The sequence below is a fragment of the Lissotriton helveticus genome, chromosome 5_1 (assembly GCF_964261635.1).
Source record: "Lissotriton helveticus chromosome 5_1, aLisHel1.1, whole genome shotgun sequence".
In the NCBI taxonomy this organism is placed as follows: domain Eukaryota; kingdom Metazoa; phylum Chordata; class Amphibia; order Caudata; family Salamandridae; genus Lissotriton; species Lissotriton helveticus.
In genome coordinates, this window is record NC_136065.1 from 1,078,648,171 (window position 1) to 1,078,671,185 (window position 23,015).

The window sequence follows — 23,015 nt, forward strand, 5'->3', positions numbered from 1 at the left end:
TGCCACACCGTTCGTCTCCACCAGTTGTAAGAAAATCGCCGCATGTGCTGCTTGAGCTTCCGAAACCCTTTTTGCACCTGCACCAGCTGGTCCCCTTTCCGACATCTTGTGTTGTCTCCCTGCAAGAAAAATTATCGTGACTACTGTGCCCTTTCCCCTCCCGTTTCCTTTGTCTTACTCTTCACATTGGCACACTTGTTCCTTATAATACTTACTTCGACACCCGTTGACGGGGGCGGTATTCCACGAATACGGTGCGTCTGCGTCGTTCTGTGCCACGATCCTGTATTAAGTGACACAAACATCATTTAGGCTTAGCCCTACCCCATGCCTTACTAAACTGGGTGGACCAACCCCTAATTGCCAGTCCCCCAGTAAAGGGGCCCAACACATCGTCCCTACTATAACGTAGGCCCAGGGGAACCAGACCATGAACACTGGCCCCCCTGGTAACACTTAACCCTCGCAATGGCCAGCCCACCACCTTGGTTCTTACCTTCCACTTGGGGGGGGGGGGCACCGTGCTCTTGCTGCTTTATGTCGCGATCCTTATTTGCCTAAGATGGATGAACCCTCAGTGTAACCTGCAGCAAGAAGACGCCCATAAAGTCCTCACATGTCCCTTTTGATCGCATATTATGTACCTCACATCCCTTATGCCGCTCTTTCTGCCAGTGACGTCACCCTGCCTCCCACCTACGGGTGTTTCAACCTGTGCCAAGGTGCACCAAAGCAGATAGAGCCCACATCTGCATCTAAAGCTTTACGCGGGCAATAAGTATTCCATGGAATTGCTGTTTAAATACACCGTTGTATTGTATAATAAAGACAGATAATGACAGTGACTGCACAATCGCTTGTCTAACGCTTTACGCGGGCTAATAAATCTTCCCTGGAATTGCCGTTTAAGATACCCAGTTGTATTATATAAAAAGACAGATAGTGACAGTTAACTGCACGGTCGCTGTGCCTACGTCTGGAACAAATTGCCCCCATGCCAAAGAAGAATTGTTGCATGTCGTTCCGTGCAATTATCTGACTCGCTGAATTCTTTATAAGTTCTAATCATGGCGCTGCTAAGATCTTTGGGTGTGACCTTGGGCGAGACACCTACCGCCCCTTTGCTCCGATTACTCAGCACTTTGAGGGCAGTGGCAGCAGAGTAAGCACCTTTGAACGCGCGTCGCGCTGTCGGGGATGTAAAACATGAAAACACGAACCACCCCGATAAGAAAGCTGAGCCCTCAGTCTGATGCGGGCGGATAGCGGCCATTTTGTACTTTAGTTGCGGGTGGAGTTTCTGCTCTGCCCTGTCGGTATTAACCACTGAAGCACGAAAGTTACCGCCACTGAAGCACGAAGGTTACCCATCCTCGCGGATCTGCACTATTCCTTCCGCGACGTGGGGGGAGGGATGGGGCGGGGGGGGGGAGCTTGGCCCGGGGGCACGACACCCCATCCGCGGCCAAAAGAGACGGCCCTACCAGCGAGATCGAATGCTGCCCTCGCCGATCTCGGCCGCTGAGTCCAACCGGCCACCACGGGACAGCCCGCTGGGGCCAACCATGCGACGCCTCCAGCGTAAAAGGCCGCTGCGGGGTAGCCGCAAGACTCACCCATGGGGGGTGCTAACCACCTAACGATACTCCTATCCCCCGCCCGCAGCCTCTCGCCCCCCGGCGCGACCGCCATACGCTACTGCCGGATGGGGGCCCATGCCGCTCACCGCCATTGATGCTGCACCCCGCCCCGATATCGACGAACACGGACCTTTCACCGCATTAGTGGCTGCGGTGCCCGAGCACCACGTTAGCGTAAAGCCCGCAGCCTCTCGCCCCCCGGCGCGACCGCCATACGCTACTGCCGGATGGGGGCCCATGCCGCTCACCGCCATTGTTGCTGTACCCCGCCCCGATATAGACCAACACGGAACTTTCACCGCATTAGTGGCTGCGGTGCCCGAGCACCACGTTAGCTTTAACCTACCCTCGCCCCGAGGATGCCCTCGACACGTCTCTCCCTCGCGCAAAACCTTAGACGTACAAGGACCATTCACCGCTTTCGTGGCTGCGGTGCACGAGCACCACGTTAGCGCTAGACTCCCCTCGCCCCTAATCGTCTCTCCCTCGCTCCAAACCGGCCGCAAACCACATACCCCGGATCTTTGGGCTCCCCCGTGGTAGAACCACGCGGCCCTGTCGACTCGGGTGACCGAGGACGGGGCCCAGGGGGGAGGCCTATTGATCCCTTACCTCGTATGAGAGCGGAAAGCGCGGGCCTCGCGTCCGATGTCGTGGGGGGGATTGAGGGAGAGGGGGGGGCAGGGGGTCTAATGCCTGAGGCTGGCGAGAAGCAGCCTGGCACGTCCAGCTATCAGGAGGGGGGCAGCAAAAGAGGGCGCAACCTGGGAGGAGCTCCCCTATATCAGGCCCCGGGAAAGGGGGGCGGCCTCCCTCGTGTGACCCCACCCTACCCCACCCCTCCTCCCAACGCTCCCTTGCCTTGTCCTTTGGTTCCCCACGCCCTACTACGGGGTTTGCCCTCCTACGGGGTCCCCTGCAGGGACCTCGGGCCTCCCACATGTCCCTCAAGGTCTTGGCATTGCAGCATTTGTCTTCCTCTTTCGGAGCTGTACGAGCAGTGCAAAGAGAGCCTCGCCAACAATCTCCGCTGTATCCGTGCGTCCCCGCAAAACACAGTGCAGAGCAACTAGGGTAGCGGAGGTCTGCTCAGCTCCACCACACTCAGTCAGAGGTTCTGCGGAGCAACACCAGCCGAGTAAGCAATAGAGGGGCAAAAGTGATGACCAACATTATGCATCGAGCATTCAGGCAAATGAGGCACATAGTACATGCAGAGCATTTAGACAGCATTCTATTTCATAATCGCCTCCGGGAGGTGCGGGTCAGAATCAGTCACATGCGCTCATTTTACTCCCCGAGAACAGACTCTCGGACATAGGTCTAGTGATGTGAGCCATGCGTCTCCTAATTGAGTTTCTGCCACCCTGTGTGAGTAGGACATGTATTGGAAATGAACATATGTATGGACTTGGCAGTATATATACTCCAGACTCCATCAGGGATCTTTGCAAGGCATTGTAGGAAAAGTGAGTTGAAAATAGTAAATCAGTTAAATAATAGGCATTCATTAATTAATAATCTAAATATCAGTTCCTCAATTGAAAACAAAAGGAATAATGATGCATCTCCGATGTGCACCAGGCACAAATCTAGCATATACAATATATTGTTATCCTCAAACCTTTTTGGGGTGGCAGAATAACAGGACCTCTGTATGGCCACAGTGCACCATGGGCGACATTAACTTGGTGCCCTGTACATAATATGTTATAGAAAATCTGGTCACACAGTTTATGAGCTAATGACATCAGAAGAAGTGACATCCTATATGTCACTAATGAGCATTTTCCAAGATCTACATTTTCCATGTATCCCTTCTTTCCTCAATACAACCTTGAATCATTCCTGATTCTGGCTAGCACAGGATATTAAAGAGTCCTCCTTCACCATATACAGTGCCCCATTGCTGCCGGTCTAGATTTTCTCCTTGAAGATGTCTATACCAATGGATAATACAGCCCTAAAATCTTCCATAATATTGAAATTCCTCAACTCAGGTTCCAGCTAAAGGTTGCACATATTTTAAGTATTTGAAATGTAGGACAGATCTCAAGTATTGCTAAGCTAGGTGTGCTCTATACAAATACCACATACATAGCAAAATAATTGTATCCCCACATACTTCTATAGCATCCATAAAAAGTTTTTCCAATGGATATAAAATTATTTTAATGTGAGAAAAACTGAAATTTTATCACAATTCTGGCCTTGCAGTTTGTTTAAACAGTTAAATTCAGAGGCAATTGAGGGTTCCCATTGAAGATTATTTCCCAAAAATGAGGGAAAAGTATGCCATGTTTCTACATGTTAATTTTCTACATTATTTAAATAATTTAGATTATATAACTGTTTTTGTGCTGGTATATTTGTTGAGTTGTTGCCAAGATATAAATATTTTTTCCTACAAATGGTGCAAAGTTGTTTTATTATTAAACCAAATTGGCCTACTGCACTCTAATCTTCCCTCCTTCTTTCTAGCAGTGCCACAGCTCTCGCCAGTCATGGCATGTGCCATTCTCATCCTTTCATTTGAAGTTGCCTCTTTTTTTCTGCAATGGTGTCTGATCCAATCCCTATCCTGGGTTCTTTAACGTGCCTCGCCCTCTCTCTTTCAGTGTGTGTACTTCTTTTTACAGGCAGTTCCCACACAACCTCTCTAAATGTTTTTTCTCTCTCAGTAGTACCTCTGACCCCTTTTTCAAAAAAGGTTGCACCGCCCCGTGCCCTCGTCTGCATTGGGCTCCAGCTAACAGCAGAGGCATAGCTTCAGGGGGGTGTTTGGGGTGTTACATCCCCTAATGTATTTCCTGGTAAATATGTGGCTACTGGTGCTTTCTGTCGGGTATGGTGAGGTGTCTGTCAGAATTCACCAGCGTTATTGTTGGAAAATCTGAAGTACACACCCTGCAATCTTACTGGCCAAGCTGCACCTCTGGTTATGAGTATGAGCAGCCACAACATTTTAACTCTGCTTGCAGTCCGTCGCTGCTAGAAACGCCTGTCTCCCTGCGATTCAATTAGCATTCCCTCTGATGTTTCAAGCTGTGAAAGTGATAGTAAGTAAAATGCAAGCTGTGATACATTTGTGGCAAATAGTTTTTGAGTTTTAAGTAGCTGAGGTACGTGCAACGTTCATAAATAGATAAATAAGCACTTACTTGGTTAGTCACTGTTTATATTTATTCAGTTGCATCAGTACTCATCATTGAGGTGAATGAATATCGCCACAATGGATAACATCAGTTTAAAAGTTTACAAACACGACTTCAACGAGAAGTTTTCCTGCCAAAAATGTTTCTTTCCATTGATTTGTTTTGCATGGTGTTTGTATGCCTTGTTTGTGTAAATTTTGATTGTACTAGTAAATATTTTGAAGAGTATTTCTAAGATGCTTTCCTCTCCAATATCCATTTTTAACTAACATGATGAGTTGCACAGACACGTGCCATGCAGCCACCAAGTTACACTGTCCCAATTGTATTTGGTCATGAAATGTGTCCATTCACTCATTTCCCATTTGGCTGTTTGCACCGAACCTCATATTGTGTGCACCCATCAAGGATCTTCATGTAGACGCGTATCACTTTCGTCTGTTTGTTTGGTTGCTAGCCACCTAAGATTTCCTTTCACTTTGAAGTTTGCTTTTTATTGCCAATTGTACATACATATATCAATTCTTATGTGTTGACATGTTAACTGCCTGCTCAAAGAAAGGTTTCTTAGGAAAGACTGGGGTGTGGTCTTCTGCCTTTGGCCATAATTCCTGAAATGTGCCACACAATATGTACTGACGTCATTGTGGAACTTTCATTTTATGAAGAGTGTTCAGTAGTTGTATAATCATTAATACTTTACCTTAGATAAAAAAAAGTTTTTGCCACTGTAGAAGATTCTTTTTTCATCTGGAATTGAACGTGCTTTCCTGGCTAACATCTTCCGTGTTCATGGCTTGACGTGTAAATTGATATCAAATCGAGGCTTTAAATATATAGTCAGGTTCCAGAAAACTTTCTTTCTGGATTAGGAGTGGGGCGAGCTCAGCGGTCTGCCCACAAACCTTAATCTAGTGGTTAAATTAAATGTTTAACCCAGGTGTTGGGGCAGTTTCTTTAAATGGTTTGTGATGATAATTGAGACCAACAAGTACCTACTAGGTAATAGAATTTGCATTAACGGACTCTGATCATTGTGCCATTGGGGTTTTAGCATTTTATGTTTACAAACGTCCTCTCCTAGAGATCTTCCTGATGTCCTTTTTTTCTCAAAGCATGTTGCCTTTTTGTAACAATCTTTTTTTCATCTTATCATGACGTGATACTTCATGCATAATGTGACATCCTATTTGGTGATGTCGTGGATGTTAGTTGGTTCTCCAAAATTGTTCTTATTACCAAGGCACCTATTTCACAATTCTGAAGTACTGCAAAATATCATGAGTGTCCCTACAGAGCTGTGTGCAAATGTACATGGCCTTCTAGGTCATTTATATGGGCTATTCTCAAACAGATCTTATTATACAGTATATATATGCTAATAATGGTTTAAAATTGGCTATTGTTGGACAGTTATTAAATATATTTTTAATAGTATAAATCATTTGATACTTTTGATGGGTGTAAGGTTTATTTACATTTCAGAATGCCTACTCTCCCATTTAAGTGTTTGAATAGAAACAAATAGAAAACAGTTAGCCCTGTACTTTGTTTATTATATATGTCTGGTTAATTTTCGGTATACCTTCAGATATAAATTGTCATCTCATTTAACACTTCTACTTGCAACCAACATTTAGGGGCCGATTAAGATGTGGCTCGTAAAGGCTCCGACTGTAGTTCGGAAACTTTACAACCGCATCATAACGGGCCACTCGGTTTTCTTTCCAACTGCCGCATTACGATGGAGGCGGTCAGAAAAGAAACCAACCAGTCATTCTGGCTGGCTTTCGACAGGCTCAGAGACCCCGTCCGCCAGTCTGAAGCCGGGTACGAATTTCAAGGTCGGGCCTTTCCGCCCTTGAGATTATGATGACAGTTTCCGACATGTTTCCATGCTGGCATGTCCGACATGGAAACCATGTTGAAAAGCGTATTTGGGGACCCCCAGAAGGGCCCCCTTGAGGGCACGGCCTCCGAATGGAAGCCGAGGGGGTACCTAGAGTGCCCCCCTGCTGATCCCTTTACTTTGTGGCAGGTACCTTGAGGTGCCTGCCACGGGGTGCAGGGATGAACTGCACCTGCCATTTCACTATGGGAGCATGCATTACGGCCAGTTTACAGCCGTACTGCATGCTCCCATAGTGAAATATCGGTTTGTGGCTGAACAGTGTTCAGTTGCATCCTAATGGGGCAGTCGGGACCGCCGATCCGGTGTCGGTCGATCCCATGACTGAGTCGGTGTAGGGAAGAAGTGATCCCACCTGACATCGTAATGACCCCCTAAGTATACATGCACTAATTAATTCCCCAGACATTGCATGCAGATTTAAGTTCTTTGCATTATCTCTTGTATCATGTTATTTTAGTGCAATCTTTGGAGGTCAACTTTCACAATGTTTTCACTTGATATTGTTATAGAGTTGACCCAGGAGGGTTGGCAGAGGAGCATGGAATCAGAGTTGGAGATCAAGTCCTTGCAGCCAATGGAGTCAACTTTGAAGACATAAGCCATAGCAAGGCAGTGGAAGTGCTAAAGGGGCAGACGCATGTCATGCTGACAATCAAGGTACAGACCAATCCACTTTCATAGTTCTTTTCTATGTTTTACACGTAACAAAGTGTCTTGAACTCGAAGAAGCATCTGGTTGACACCACAGGGAAGGCTCACACAAGCTTTAATGAGAGAAGACAGAAAACGTGAGTGAAGAAACAGGCCACATATTCCAGATACATTATTACTTAACAGGAGGTTTGGCTGTAGGGTTAGCTGAAAGCTGTGGCAAATGAGGAAGTAGAAGCTTAAGTCAAGAACTAGACCGCAAGCCCCTTTGTGTACTCTCTTCCGGGTTAGGAGAGGCCAATCCAGGGTAGTCTTGGCAGCGAGAGTATTAAAGCCCAGTATAAGGATGTAGAAGCTGCTTGATAACTTTCCTTTGTGTTGTATCACTTCCTGATCAGACTTGATTGGCACAATATTCCAGTTCCCTCACTTTTCTGTTTTTCTCTCATTTCCTGCTCCCTTGAGTTAATTGGATTTAGGCAGAGTTTCCATTGTTTGCTTGTTGTTCTGTCCATTAATCTACCATCTGGATGTCCTGCTTTTCCTTGGCATCCTGGGATTCCACAGGTGTATCCAGGTTTGGGGCTCACTACAACGCTTTCTATCTAAGAGTTTGGAAAGCAATGGTCAATGCTAAATTTAATGGTTTTCTTACTTCTCAGTATTGATTCGCAACAGCATTGTAGCTCTTCACTCAAGCTTGATACAAAGGCATTGTTTTCCCACCAAAATCATAATGGTAGCAGAAATTACACTGTATGCTCCTTTACTCCTTATGGCAGCCAAGAAGTTATATCATATGTACTGTAACACTGATGAGTGCCCGTTGTATGCCAACAGGGAAATTCTATATCATTCACAAAATTCAAAAGTGACAGTCCTTCTTGACTATAATATGTGTTTGTTTCACAGACATTCAGGGTAGCAGCCCAAACTTCATAATGGTGCTGTTTTGGGTTGTTCACACGCCTTCGTGAGACCACTATTTTGTCGCAGTTAGTGACCCAGAAAAATATGCCATTTTAGTATGATTGCAAATTTCGGAGACTCTCATCTGCATTCCAGTAATTCAGTTTAGTGGCATCTACACCCAAATTGCGAATGCTTTTCTTAATGGCAGTTTATTTAATGTTGTTTATTTAATTAGAATTATTTAATAGGGACTTATATATAAGATGACATTTTATTGATTTGTATAAAGAAGAAAGGGTCTCACAAATGTTATCCTGAAATTCATTCTAAAATGGAGTAACAATTTCATAAAAAAATCATTTCATATAAAGGATCGAGTGTTTGGAAATTCGGTTATGCTTAATATGAATGCCCTGAAGAAGTTTACAGTGGTAAACGAAACATGTAGGTTTTGTCTTTGGCTGTAACTTTTGGATTTACGAAACCCTCTGACTGTCTTGAAAATCAATAAAAGATATGGAATAGTCGATACTTTGATTGGACTTTTATACATCTGTTGTTTGTTGGTGCACCACTATATATGTGTTCTTATATCAACTGTATGGCAGCCCATTGAGCAGCAGGTGTTCATAGTGCGTGCACATCATTTTTCGCATCTATTGTTGCTGGGACAAAGAGGAGGTGCTGTTCATTTAGGCTCGCTGCTCAGTACATGTAATTGTATATTGTATCATTCACAAGGTACTTAATGTGAAAAGCCTACTGTGCAGAACTTGGTCATACCTAACTGCCCTATGAGGAACTTGACATCTTCTAATGCCTCACACCTCTGCTCAAGCAAACCCAGAGGAAGACAAAATGAAAGCAATTCTACATGATACATGTGCCCCTTCCTGTAATTATCTCTATCTAGCCTTAGGAAGTCAATAAAATTACCTCCAATTTCAAAAAGACTTTCAAACCAACCTTTTCAGAGAAAGTGCACCATTAGCCATCCATCCCCCAACAATGAGACGAGACCCTCGTTCATTTAAGTTCTCTAATGCTCATCTAATTCCCTCAAGTAGAAAGAATCCCTCAATCAGATGACCTGGATGGACCTTGTCGCTGAACTGGGCCATCCTTTGTTATAATTCCTGGAGTTCAGACTTTACCTACGTGGACTTTTCCCATCAACACATAGTGCTGTAAATTGGCTTTATGGTGACCTGTTAGTGCTACATAAAACTCCTTAAATACATGTAATGCCTAAATATTTAAAATAATGAATAAATTGACCCAAAAAAACCTGTGTTGTATAGAATGTTAGAAAACATATACCACGGTCTAGCAAGAGGCAATATGGCGTTCGCGGGATGGACGCGAGAGTGAGGAGCTCCGAGTAGCTTACCTCTTCCCCGTCATTTTCAGCAGTGGCAGTGGACCGGCAGATAACCACATTTCAGCAGGGTGGCTGTGAGACATTTTTTCGGTGACCGGAGGGCTCCTTGTGCCAAGGGCCCCCAGAGAAGAAGCAGGAGAGGAGAGGAGTGGTAGCGGGACAGGGGACGCAAGCGGGCGCCGGACCGCGGGAACAGTTTGGCAGCCAAATACGGAGCACCCGGATTCGGAGCTCTGTGCTGGATTATGAAAGCAGGGACGGCTCACCAGCACCACCGTGTGGAGAGGGGCTTGTTGCAAGGGAATTGTTGATACTGGCGAGCAGCTGGTGAAGTGAATGGTGCTGGACAGTCTGTTTCCAGTTTATTTTCCGTTCTCCGGATACAGTAGCCTGTGAAGTATTCCGGTGAGTGTGTGGAGCTAGCAAAAACTCTTAAGGCAACATTTTTTTTGCCAGACATTAGCGCTGGTTGGGACAAAGTGCACGGACTGCTGGCAGATTTTGTGAATAGACAACCTTCTATTTTTCCCCCTACATTTTTTTCACTCCCTGGTAATTAGGTGTTTTTTGCATCGACACTGACAGTTGGGGGGTGTGTGATAATTAAACATGCCTCCAAAGACATCTCGTGGTGGAAAGACCAGGGGCAGTATGGAAGCACAAGCCGGCACCAGGGCAGCGCTCGCTGGTAAAGGCCCAAAGGTGCATATAGGGGAAATACAGGTGGAGTCATCAATGCATGTGAAGGGCACCACCCAGGGGGTTCCCAAGGTTCCATTGATTTTTAAGGCACTGTTAGCAAGAGATTATGTGTGCCTGCGTTAAATACCTCGGCTATGCCCCCACTTACTACAGCTGTAGTTGAAGGCAGAGCTGCTGGTGGTGGTGGGGAGTAGGGTGTAGACAGCTCTGGTGAAACGCCCCTTGCTACAGCTGATGCTCCGCATGTTCGGAATAATGCCCCAGCTTCCAGTAAACCCCCATTAGCAGAGGGGGATGGTGCAATATCCGATGAAGGCAATGAAGTTGCTAGCAGCAAAGAGAGCGAGTTTTTTTCCATGTCCGACCCCTCGGACGTGTTGGAAGGCGAGGATGAGGAAATTCAAATATCCGCTGATGGGTCTCCTAGCCGGTCACCTGCAAAAGATTCAGAGAATACTCTCACAGTATGGAAGGCGGTTAAGGGAGAGGGTGCTGTTGGTGCACTAGTACAGGTACCAGAATGGGACTTTCCCATTGGTGATAAGACGCCCGAGGAACTTGATCTTTTTGATGAGGCAACTGGGAGTTTGCCAGATGAAATACACGGCCAAATATCTCTTGAAGCTATATATAAATGAATTACGGATCACAGGAAGGAAACACGGGCAGAGAATTCTAAGACACATTCCGCCGCAGTAAACTACAGAATACAGTAAGAAAACTCGCCAAAACCTGCAATGACTTTACTGAGCAAATGGCTGAGGCTGAAACTCGTATTTCAGCACTAGAAGATCAGATGGTAGTGCAAAAGGATCTTGCAGTAGACATGCAGGCTACTAGAGAGGATGTACACAACAAGCTGGTGGACATGGAAAATCGTCTGCGTCGCAATAATTTGCGCATATTGGGCCTACCAGAAGGCTTGGAGGGACAAGATGTCCGACAGTTTGTTATAGCAATGTTCGATGAGGCGTTCCCCGAGCTTACGGAATGAAAATGGTCTCACGAAATACAACGTGCGCACAGATTTCCTTTTCAACAGCGGACGCAAAGAGATGGGCAGGCAGCGCAGCAACCACGGGCGATTTTGATTTCTTTGAATAATTTTCTGGCCAGGCAGGCAATATATAACTTGGCAAGACCCGATAAGACGAGAACTGGGAAAGGGTCATCATTTTCTGTTAAGCCAGACTACTGCCACCGTACAGTGGAAAAGAGATAGCAGATGCCGCAATTGATCAATCCATTCCAAGTAAAATGGTTACAAGTGTTTTATTGCAACCAGCCACTCTAAAGGTTGTTAATAAGGGTCAGAGTCGTTTTTTTACGTCTGAGGTTAAAGCTAAAGAATATTTGCAATATTTGGGGTGACTTGTAAAGCTGTTGGACATATAACCCTGATATTATGGTATTATGATAGTCATTGCAGTTGTTAAAATTGAGGGGCTGGAGAAAAAGAAACCTTCTACAGTGTGACATTGTGATGGATTATCTGCATACATAATGCTAATTTAGGAAGGGGTGAGCACCATGTGAGCTATTCACCGAGCATGACAAGGGCTTTCAGGGGGAGGGTCACGGGTGATGGTGGGGGGCTTTTTGGGGTAGGTGGCGGGGGTTTGTGGGGGGTCACTTGGGGGCAGGGGGAATGGGGAAGAGGGAAGGGGGGCAGCAGGAAAAGGAGGAAATTTCAGTTCAATGCATGATATTGGTTTGATGCGACATATACGGATATACTTATGTTAGTGAGATATGATGGCATTAATGATAGATAGGAGCGGCAATAAGCGGCTGCGAATATGTACATTTAATGTATGTGGGCTAAACAATGCTCTTAAAAGGAAATGTGTTGCTGCTGAGTTAAAATTAATAAATCCAGATGTATTGTGCTTGCAAGAGATACATATCCCCTGGTCTAATAGGAGGATTCTATCCGAGGTGGGATATACGGTTATTTCAACATCTAGGCAGTCTATTATGAATAGGGGAGTAGCGATTTTGGCGCGATGAGGAATCTCCAGACACAGGCAAGGCAAAGGTTGATAATTTGGGGAGGTGGGGCATTACGGAATGCCTTATAGGGGATACTAAGATTGTTTTTTGCACAGTCTATGGCTCGAATTTAGACAAGGCAGAAACCATTGAATTTCTAAATGTTGAATTGGTGTCATGGGGAACACCATTGGGATTGACTGGGGATTTCAACATACATGGGGAAAGCCAGATGTGGGACCCTGAGTACGGGAAGTATATTGGGCGCAGACCAAAAGATTATCGGGCTTTACAACAATTGTTACAGAATCATGGTTTAGTAGATGGATGGGCAGTTGTGAACCAGGGGGATCCAGGGTATACGTGTTATTCATATCCATATAATAAATTTGTTCAGCTAGATTATGTGTTTTTGCCCCGATCACTTACGGTTGGCGCTAAGATGCAAGTTCGGCCACGCATTACATCGGATCATGGACCAGTGCTAGTTGATCATTGGCCTTAGTCTTGTGGATGAACACAGATCTTTCACTTTTAATAAGAAGCTACTATGCGACCCTGATTATATCATACATATTAAAACCTGGGCAAAATCGTTTTTGGAGAGCAACAGAGGTTCAGCCACACACTCAATGGTCTGGGATGCTCTGAAGGCAGGGTTAAGGGGGGAGACATTTAGTTATGGATGGACTAAGCAAAGGCTTCAGAAGGAGCAAATGCGTGGCCTTCCGGCAGAGTTAAGGATAGCAGGACGAGCACTTATACAAACGGTTAGAGATAAAGCTGATCCCATTGCTGCACAAACTAAGATTGCATGCTGTAAGGCTCGGATTAATGGGATATGGTGTCAGGAAATAGCGGCTCAATATAAAACCTATAATGAGGAAAGGTATGAATATGGGGAGACGACCGGTCGTTGTCTAACTCGAAGGCTGCGGGGGAAGCAAGCTGCCCAGAGAATTTCCGTTTTAGAAGATGGGAGAGGGGGCGTGGTAGAGATTAACGACGGGATATTGGAGGTATTTCATTCTTTTTACAAAGAGCTCTACACACAAGATGTAGTGCAACAGGCTAATATAGAACAGTTTTTGCAGGCATTGGAGGTGACTGGGCTCGCACAGGAAGAGCGAGAGGCCCTGGAAACCTCAATAACAGAGTTAGAGTTGGAGGAAGCATTGGGTTTATTGGCTTTAGGGAAAGTGGCTGGACCAGATAAACTCCCGTTAGAGATCTACCGGATACTGTTGCCTATTATTAAAGACGATATGTTGGCTACTTTTTTAGAGGCTCAGGTAGGAAATTCACCACCTTCTTGCGACTATGCTAATATTGTGGTTTTTAAAAAGAAAGACAAGTCGGCAAGGCTCCCTGGGTCATATAGACCCATATCATTAATAAATGCAGACAGAAAGCTGTATTCTAAGATTTTAGCAAATAGAATAGCTCAAATGATATCTCCGTTGGTATCCAAGCATCAGCATGGTTTTATACCAGGACGCAGCATGGTTAATCATATACAAAGGGTGATTGCAACTATAGACTATGCAAGTGCACAGCAAAAGCCCATGGGTATAATCTTACTAGACACCGAAAAAGCGTGTGATCGTGTTTCATGGCCGTTTCTCTGGGCCGTCATGTTAAAGATGGAGTTTGGATCCCGCTATATAACATCCATACAAACAATGTATAAAAGTCCTCGGGCTAAAATATGTACTATGGGCAGAGAGTAATCCTATGTGAGTATTACTCAGGGAGCAAGGCAGGGGTGTCCGTGTTCGCCCCTCCTTTTTGACATTTATATTAATCCATTGCTAACTCTGTTGGAAACAACTAATGGAATACAGTCAATGTCACTTGGGCAATACCAAGTGCGTGTCCTTGCTTACGCGGATGATATTGCAATAGTGATGTCTGACCCAGAGCAGGCTGTAAGGGAAATTGAGAATCTTACTCAGAGATATGGGGAAGTTGCAGAGTACAAACTGAATGTATCTAAAACCCAGATGGTTTGTACTGAAGGTCTATGTCCAGGAGAAGCGCAGGTTACGCAAGAAGCTCGATATTTGGGCATTAAGATCAGGATGGCGCTTCAAGAGGTTGTGGATTTAATTGGGGCGATATAGTATCTTCGGCACGGCAACAACTGGAACGGGTTGAGTGCCGACATTTGTCAATGGTAGGGAGGTGCAATGTGCTTAAAATGTGCATACGTCCTAAAGCAATGTATTATTTTAGGACTGTCCCACTAGAGCTCACACGTTCGCAATTGCTACAGTTACAAACTCTTGCTGACAAATTTATTTGGGGCCAAAAAAAACCTTGTTGGGCTTCAAAATACATGACATTACCATTAGAACGGGGGGGATGGGCAGTGCCGAATTTTGCCTTTTATTATTTAACTTGTCTTCTCCAAAGCATGCAGTATCTAGTGATTGGAGCGGAAATACAACTGGCAGAAGCACCTAATCAAACGTTGACAGAGGTTCCGGTCAGTAAGGCTCTACTTAGGTTTTTTGAACCCAGTTATTTTAAGAAAACTCAGTTTAAAATCTTCAACACAGTATATAAGGCCTGGAAGACAATTCATAAATTGATATCGCTAGGGCGTATAAACTACTATACACCTTTAAATGCCACAGAATTATTTCCTGCTATATTTTTGGATGCAAGGATGGATAGATGGCGTGAGAAGGGGCTTGAACAGTTAGGAGATTTGTACAACGACGGGATAATGGTCCCATTTACTGAACTGGCTGCACAGTATAATTTAGATAAACATGATTTTTTCAAATACTTACAAATCCATGACTACTTAACAAAACATCAAAGATATTTAGTAGTAACATCCTATGCGTTAATAGAGGCTGTTAAAAAAAGAGCCAGGATTGGGACATTATATGGTATTTTGATTGAGACTTTACCAGATGATATAGAGAGACATGAAGTAAAGTGGAGCGAAAGACTAGGGACCACAAGAACATATGTGCAACAATCAATTAATACTGCAGCTAAAGTTATGTTGACAGTGAATTTGCGCATTCAACATTATAAAACTCTGTTTAACTTATATCACAGCCCTGTCAAAATGCAGAAATGGGGGGATCCCACGATGGGAAATATTTTAGATGTCAGAGTGATAATGCTGATATTGTACATATTTTTTGGGATTACATAGGTTTAAATCAGTTTCAAGGGGACATTTCGAAGTTTTTGACTTGCATTACAGGGGTACATGTGATAATTTCTAGAGAAGTGATGTTGACAGGAGTGCGTGAAGGTATGCAACCTGCTCAGGCATGTTATCCATTTAGATATCTAATGTTTATGGCAGCTGCAGTTGCACGTTTATGTATAGCTACTGTGTGGCTCCAGCCTGAAGCACCATCGTTTGAAATGTGGCGCGCAAAGATTTATAATGTATTTAATCCGGAATACAGGCTTTATAGTATCAAATAGATAAGGAAAAAAAAATTGGGGGCACAAATTTGGGGGGTCCTATATTACACCATATGGACAAATCGCTGTGAATAATATCAAACCCCCTTGATATCCAAGCAATGCTTTTTACTGCGTATTTTTCTTTCTTTTTTATTTTTTTTATTTTTTTGGGTCGTACAAAATACATCTGCATCAATGATTTAATTATTGGTTTGGAAGTTGAAACATGCTATGAACTGAACAATAAAGAATCTTTAAAAAAAAAGAAAACATATACCACTAAGAGGAGAACATTTTGATTTGATTTTATTAAATATTTATCTAGCTGCACCGGAATATTCTGAGATTAGATTCAGTGTACAAGGAGCAGATGCTGTAAGGTTCAGTTAAAGTAATGCTGTGTGTGTGTGTGCATGCTAACAATTTGAGAGTTGCAAATTACAATACATTGAAAATCATCCAGTGGCGGCTCCTCTGGTGTGCCGCCTCCCCACCAGCGGCCTAAAATCATGAAAAATAAAACGATAATAAAATATGCTTATTATCGTTTATTTTTCCTTTGGGGGCGGGGCCATTGGGGCAACAGTGACGAGGGGGAGTGGTGGGCACTGTTATGAGTGCACGTGTGGGTTTGGCCGCCCATCTTAGGATGGCCAATCGACATGAGCACTGAGGTTGTCTCCAACCTGAGCTGCGTTGCCGGGTTGAAGACAGCAGACACAGGCTCCCAGTCTCTCTTGGAGCGCAAATCAAGGGTTCTCAGGACAATCCTGATGCTGCTCTCATGCATGAGACCAGCATCTGGCTGCAGGGGAGTCTGGGACCTTGTGCCTGTAGTGGAGAGGAACAGAAGTGTGTGATGCGGTGTGCGGCAGGTAAATCTTTTAAAATAGTTTTGTATTTTTTATTTTTATCCATCACCTCTCCCATCTCACCCCTGTCACCCTCCACGACCCCCACCACTCTTCCCTGACACCAGCCGCTCCTGAATACATCAGTAAAATTATAAAGTGATAGCTGCAATGCTAACATAATCTTTAATCTAAAGAAAGACCAAACAGTGACATTAGTAAAAAATAAATACAAAACTAGCAAGATATAAACAATTGATTGAATTAATAAAATGAATAGCAAAATTTAATTTTTGGCATAACATTACATACAAAATGCCAGGTGCGCATCGGGGGTTAGGGGGTTGGCCGCAGGGTCTGGCCTGTGTGCAGCCATCCCCACACCATACACAGCCTTCTAACATGCGCAGCGTGCAGTTGGTCTTGCAGGTCCAGGCCACACTCTGACTTTGTTAAAGTGTCACATCACCAAAATATGAAAAGTGAGCTAATTGGCTTTGTCAAAGGGTGAGGCAATCAATATGTTTAAAGCAGATCTATCATCTTTCTCCAAAAATCACCAATATTTTTTATCTAGTGTATAGTTCAGTAATTCACACAATGCAATGTTTAGTTATATTGAATTTTATAATAATGTTTAATTAAGTTAATATTTAAAAAAGTGTTTGAGTCTTTCTTTCAGCTTAGTTTTTATTATTACATTATTTGGGTGAAAAATGTTAAGATAAATAGTCAGACATATATATATTTTTAAATTAATAAAAGTAACATGTCTCTGTCTCTCTTTTTGCATTTTTTGGCCTAGAAAATGCAATCATAAAAATAACCACAAGAGAATCTTGCACTCCATCCGAAGAGCATAGAGCTCCAGCTAGGGGTGCTTTAAAAAAAGATGGTAAGCTCCCCATGGGTAATGGATTTAATGACCCAGGAGAGTACTGTATTTTCTTTTACTGTTGCTGGAGGGCCTGCACTTTCTGCAGCCCCCACAACATGAAGGAAATGATGATGGTGGTGCTAAAGCCCCTTCTTGAGGGTACCACCAGGAACAAAACAAATAACTAAGTAAAGCTCTTGTAGGTGCTCCCCTTTGCAAAAGCAGCGAATATTACATTTAAGTAAGCATATCATTTTATATTCACTTCTACCCACTGTCCTCTTTTTAAAAAAAAAATTCTATAGGATGTGTGGGGATCCGACTCTTCTCTGCCTTATTAACGTTTTATGGGCAGTGTGGGAGGCCCACTCCTGCCCTGCCCACCCTCTCTTTATGTTTTAATGGGCAGCAGTGGGAGCCTACTCCTGCGCTGCCCAACCTCTCTTAATTTTTGTATGGGGCGCCAACTCCACACTGCTCAACTTTTTTTTTCTTATAATGGGCATTTTGGGTCGCCCACTACCAAGCTGCCATAGGGGTCATGAGTGGAGCTCCATACCCCCCTCGGCCATGCCAGCTCCCCAGCCTTTTGTGTTGGTAATAACTTTGGCCCTGGTTGACAAATCTTCATGAAACTTTTCAAAAAAGTGATCCTTTTTGCCTAGGTTGCATTGCAAGTTTTGGGGTGATCGTGAAGGGATGAGAAATAAGGGGTCCCAAAATGCAAAATCCTAATGTATTTTCCATTGACTTCTTTAAGAAGCGCTACCGCAAAAATTGCTGAAGGAAATTACATAAAATTTGGCAGGAAGCTTGATCTTGGTCCGCAGATTGTTCTTTTTATGATTTAGTGTAAACCTGTTCAGTAGTGTGTGAAAAATTAAGGTACAAAAATATTTGTATATCTGGGCAGGTGGCTCCACAAGAGGCTCGCAAGAGTCTCGCAGGATCGCCAATTTAAAAATAGAGCATTCTGATTGGGCCAGGGTGCTTTTTTCCCCTTTTTTTGGTCTCACAGGAGTCAAACCAAAGGTTAAACTAATCTTATAGCCAAAAGCCGTGAAGAGCATAGGGTTGGTGCCTGTGGGAGGTTGGCCACAGGCTCTGCAGCCAACCTCCCCGCCGTCGAAAAGCATGCGATGGGGGTTAGCTTATGTATGGTAATAAAATATTACTTAATAAAAAATAAAAAAAACTAGAAATTCACTCAACAGTACAAAGGTTCAAGTAACAATATAGTTAGCTGTGCTAAAAAGATATATGTATATTTTTTTTAACTTAGAAATTCACAAAACAAAAGTTAAAGTAACGTTATAGTTAGATGACTATGTCCGTCACAACTTTAACATTTTGAACTAAAAAAATGCAGAGCTAACTATAACTTTCACCGCTGCCATGCACAGCTTAAGGAATCACATTTTATATCACTCATGACATGTTGTATGACCTCAGTGACATCACTGATGACATCTCTGATATCATCCATGCTTCTTTTATACACACTACTCTATAAACTAGCATGGAGGCCTGAAAGTAAGTACAAAATAACTAAGAATAATATAAAACATCATTAATGGTATCGAGATACAACTCCCTTAGGTGTAGGAAGCATGTGTTATGTGCAACATTGACCCTTTTTTTCTTACGTAGTTTTATATAGCAAAAACTTGACCCAAAGGTATCGGGTATCAGAGCGCTTTACACAAGCACCAGTTGCATCCTAACTCATACACTTCACGGGTAGCCTTTTTCACGTAAACAATTAACCACCGATTTATGGAAAACCCTCATTGTACACTGTGTTCAATATGTGCACAACTGTTCAGCGAAAGCCAAGTTCCTCATGATACACGTCTGTTCCAAAATGAATGCTCTACTATGGACTGCTTTTATCTATATCCAATCTCTCAGTCACTGAAGCTACATTGAGAAATTAAGTTGATATGAGTTGAAAGTGGGTGCTGTAAACAGTGTTTACTGTATGGAAAGAGTTTGCTCTTTACCACGCTGTTTGCAAACAGTAAAACTCTCATGAGAAATATACCACAGAGTATTTAAAAGTATGAAAGAAGAGCAATATACACTCTATTGAAAACTTGGCCAAATAGAACTATTCACTTAAAAAAAACCAATGCCTGAAGCTTCTAAAGATCATACTACCTGCAGCCTTCATACTGTGGTGAAAACGTTACAGATAGCCCATCCTCTGAAGCAAAACAAGCACATGTACAAGGTTAGTAACTGGTGCAAACAGTCTTCTATGTTAAGTAGAAATTGTCATGCTGAGATGATTCTGTCTAATATCCCAAGGCTGCTTACAGTACTTAGTATCTACTAATTAGAATATTTGCCCTGTTGGAAACTTTTTCTGCAAAACCAAAAAACCTGGGTGGAACATACTGGACACAAGTTGTCAAACTTCACCTGCACACAGAGTTACTCTTGAATGCAAAAATGTATAACGTGTTTAATACCTCTGCTCACCTATGATGTATTAGGAGCATATATGTTTTGTAAACACTTGCACCCATTAGCACATAGCATTAAACATGGTAGAATTGGTTCACACCTGATTGACATATTTAATTTACTTATTAGTCCCTTGTGGGTTGGTATACCATATACCCAGGGCCTGTAAATTACATGCTACTAGTCGGCCTACAGCACTTATTATTCCACACACTTAGGTAGCCCCTTAAACATGTCCCAGACTTGCTATTGCATCCTGAGTGCAATGTTAAACTGTCAATTCGACTTGGCAGTATAACCCCCACCATGCCTTAAACTTGCCCCTTTTATGGCATATAAATCACGCATAAGGTTGGCCTTAGATAACCCATAGTGCAGGGTGCACTGCAGTTAAAAGATTGGATATGTACTTTGTAGTTTTACATGTCCTGGTGATAAAAAAAATCCTACATTTGCTTTTCACTTCTGTGAGGCCTACCTGTCCCATAGGATAACGTTGGGTTGACTTATTACATTTATTAAGTGCTAACATTTGATTTGGAAACTGATAAACATTTCATGTTTGGTATCTGTTAGAAATGGGGTCTCTAGTTGGCAGTGGTTTGCACCCTGTCCAAGTAGGGACCCTCACTCTTTCCAGGATAAGGGATCACACAGCTTAGATACCCCCTTCAGTTGGGCTTCAGAACCAGCCACAGCACAGAAAAAGCCCTGATAGCCACAACAGATGACATCTGCACCATACTTGACCCATGAGAATCAGACGCCCTTATCCTCCTGGACCTCTCCGCAGCCTTCGACACCAGGTCTCCCACCACACACTCATTGATCGACTATGCCAGATAGGAATCACAGAGGATGTGCTCAGATGGATGGCAACCTTTCTCACAGGATGCACCCAGAAAGTCTGCCTACTCGCCTTCACCTCACAACCTATGCACATTATCTGCAGCATACCCCAAGGATCATCACTAGGTTCAACACTCTTCAACATCCACATAAAACCACTTGCAGACATTGCCAGATCGCACAATGTCAACATCACCTCATATTTGCCAACGATTCCCAGCTTCTCCTCTCTCTCTCGACGAAGACCAACTTCCACAGCTGTATGAAGAACATCGCCGCCTGGAAGAAGGACAACTGCTTGAATCTCAACACATGCAAAACTGAAGTTCTAATCTTCAGCAGACACAATGTGCTCTGGAATGACTCCTGGTGGCCGGCGGAGCTCGAACCCACCCCCACCCCCTAAGACCACGTCCGCAACCTCAGCATCATCTTGGACAGCAAATTCTTCATGAAACATCAGGTCAATGCCATTTCCTCAGCCTGCTTCCACATGCTCCACATGCTCTGCAAAGTCTTCAGGTGGCTCCCGATTAGCACCTGGAAAACAGTGACGCAGGCCCTCATCACCAGCCAACTAGACTATGGCATGGCAAGTCATTCTGTGCAGGCACTACCACTGAACTCATGCAGAGACTCCCAACGGTCCAGAACGTAAACTGATCCTTAACCTGCCCAAGAGGTCACACCTCACCCAGCACCTGAAGGACCTCCACTGGCTCCCTGTCCAGAAGAGGTGCCAGATCAACCTTCTGTCCCTCCTCTACAAAGTCCGCCATGACCACAGACCAGCATACATAAACCGCCACCTGCATTTCCACTGACCGACCAGGAATCTCCGCTACGAACACATCGCCCTTGCACAGATACCACATATCCACTGCTACCACTCCAAAAGACTATCCTTCTTCCACCTCTCCGCCAAAGCCTGGAACACCCTTCTCCTTCACCTCGGCACTGCACCCTCACTGGCCCACTTCAGGAAGGGATTCAAAACCTGGCGTTTGCACTGATACCTGCAGCAGAGTGCCTGGATACCCTTTGGGTGATAAGCCGCGTTATACAAGTACTACTTGATTGACTGATTGCTCACCCCATGGTATCTTGACACGAGCAGTCAGGCTTATATCAGAGGCACTGTGTAAAGCATTTGCACATACACACACAGTAACACAGTGAAAACACTACAAAAGGAGTCCACACCAGTCTAGGAAAATAGCCAATATTTATCTGAAAAAAACCAAAAGCAAAACAACAAAAATCCAACATACACAAATCAAAATATAACTTTTAAAAGATTAAGCAAGTAGGTCTGAGACATGTTTGCAAGGCTACTCCATGTAGGTGGTGCAATCAGTGCTGCAGGTCCACTAGTAACATTTGAGATACAGGCCCCGGGCACACACTGGGCATTGTACTCGGGATTTACTAGTAAATCAAATATACCAATCATGGAGGAGCCTAGCTCGCGGCCGTAATGGTCGCCCTTTAGCTCGGCTCCCGCAGCCCTCCGTCCTGATTGCCCATCCTGTCTTCTATCCTGTCCGGGGACGACACATTTTTGGGGCATTGGAAACATAACGGCTTGTTTGCACTTACCATCCGACCCCGGGGTCTCGGTGTGCAGTGGCTCCGGAGTTGTGGCCTCTGAGAGATCGGGGCCTCGGCGAGACTTGGACCGGGACCTGGCCGGTGGGATCCGACGGCTCTCGGCCCCGGCCGAGAGCGAGAACCAGTGTTGGGAGCCGATGTGCGAAGATCCCGGCGATCCTGACCCGGGCCTGCCCTGGTGGCCGCGCGGCCGACGTGGGTGAGAGGCCCGGGGACCTGAGTCTGTGAAGGGGTCTCTACCCGCCGCTGCTTTGTCCGGCGCCCCTGGTCCTCGGGGCCCGGACTCCGCTTGATTGGGGTGCTGGTGCTGGCGGAGACCCGTCTTGGGCGGACATCCTTTTGGCATCGAGGCCGCCCTTGCTGGGACCCCCGGAGCTAGTAAAGTCCTACATTTGAGAACTGTTCTTTCCGGGGGTCTTGATGAGCGGCGATTGGGCTGATTCACGAAATGGCGGCCGACCCTCTGAAAAGAGAATCATCCTGTGGCGGCGGGCCCGTGTTGCCTATTGGTGTGAGGAGCGGATCTGGTGGACGTGAGCCGACGGTCAGAGATATCTTGGAAGCCCTGAGATCCC

The 23,015-nt window shown here is 44.5% G+C and overlaps 1 protein-coding gene across 1 annotated transcript in view; it reads left to right on the forward strand.

Annotated features, from left to right (window-relative positions):
- The window catches only part of PDZD7 (PDZ domain containing 7), a 790,250-nt gene that overhangs the window by 272,459 nt on the left and 494,776 nt on the right, over window positions 1-23,015 (forward strand). Inside the window, exon 6 of the mRNA XM_078643641.1 lies at window positions 7,217-7,364. Within this exon, the coding sequence (XP_078499767.1) occupies window positions 7,217-7,364 (148 nt within the window). The remainder of the gene's footprint in view (window positions 1-7,216; window positions 7,365-23,015) is intronic.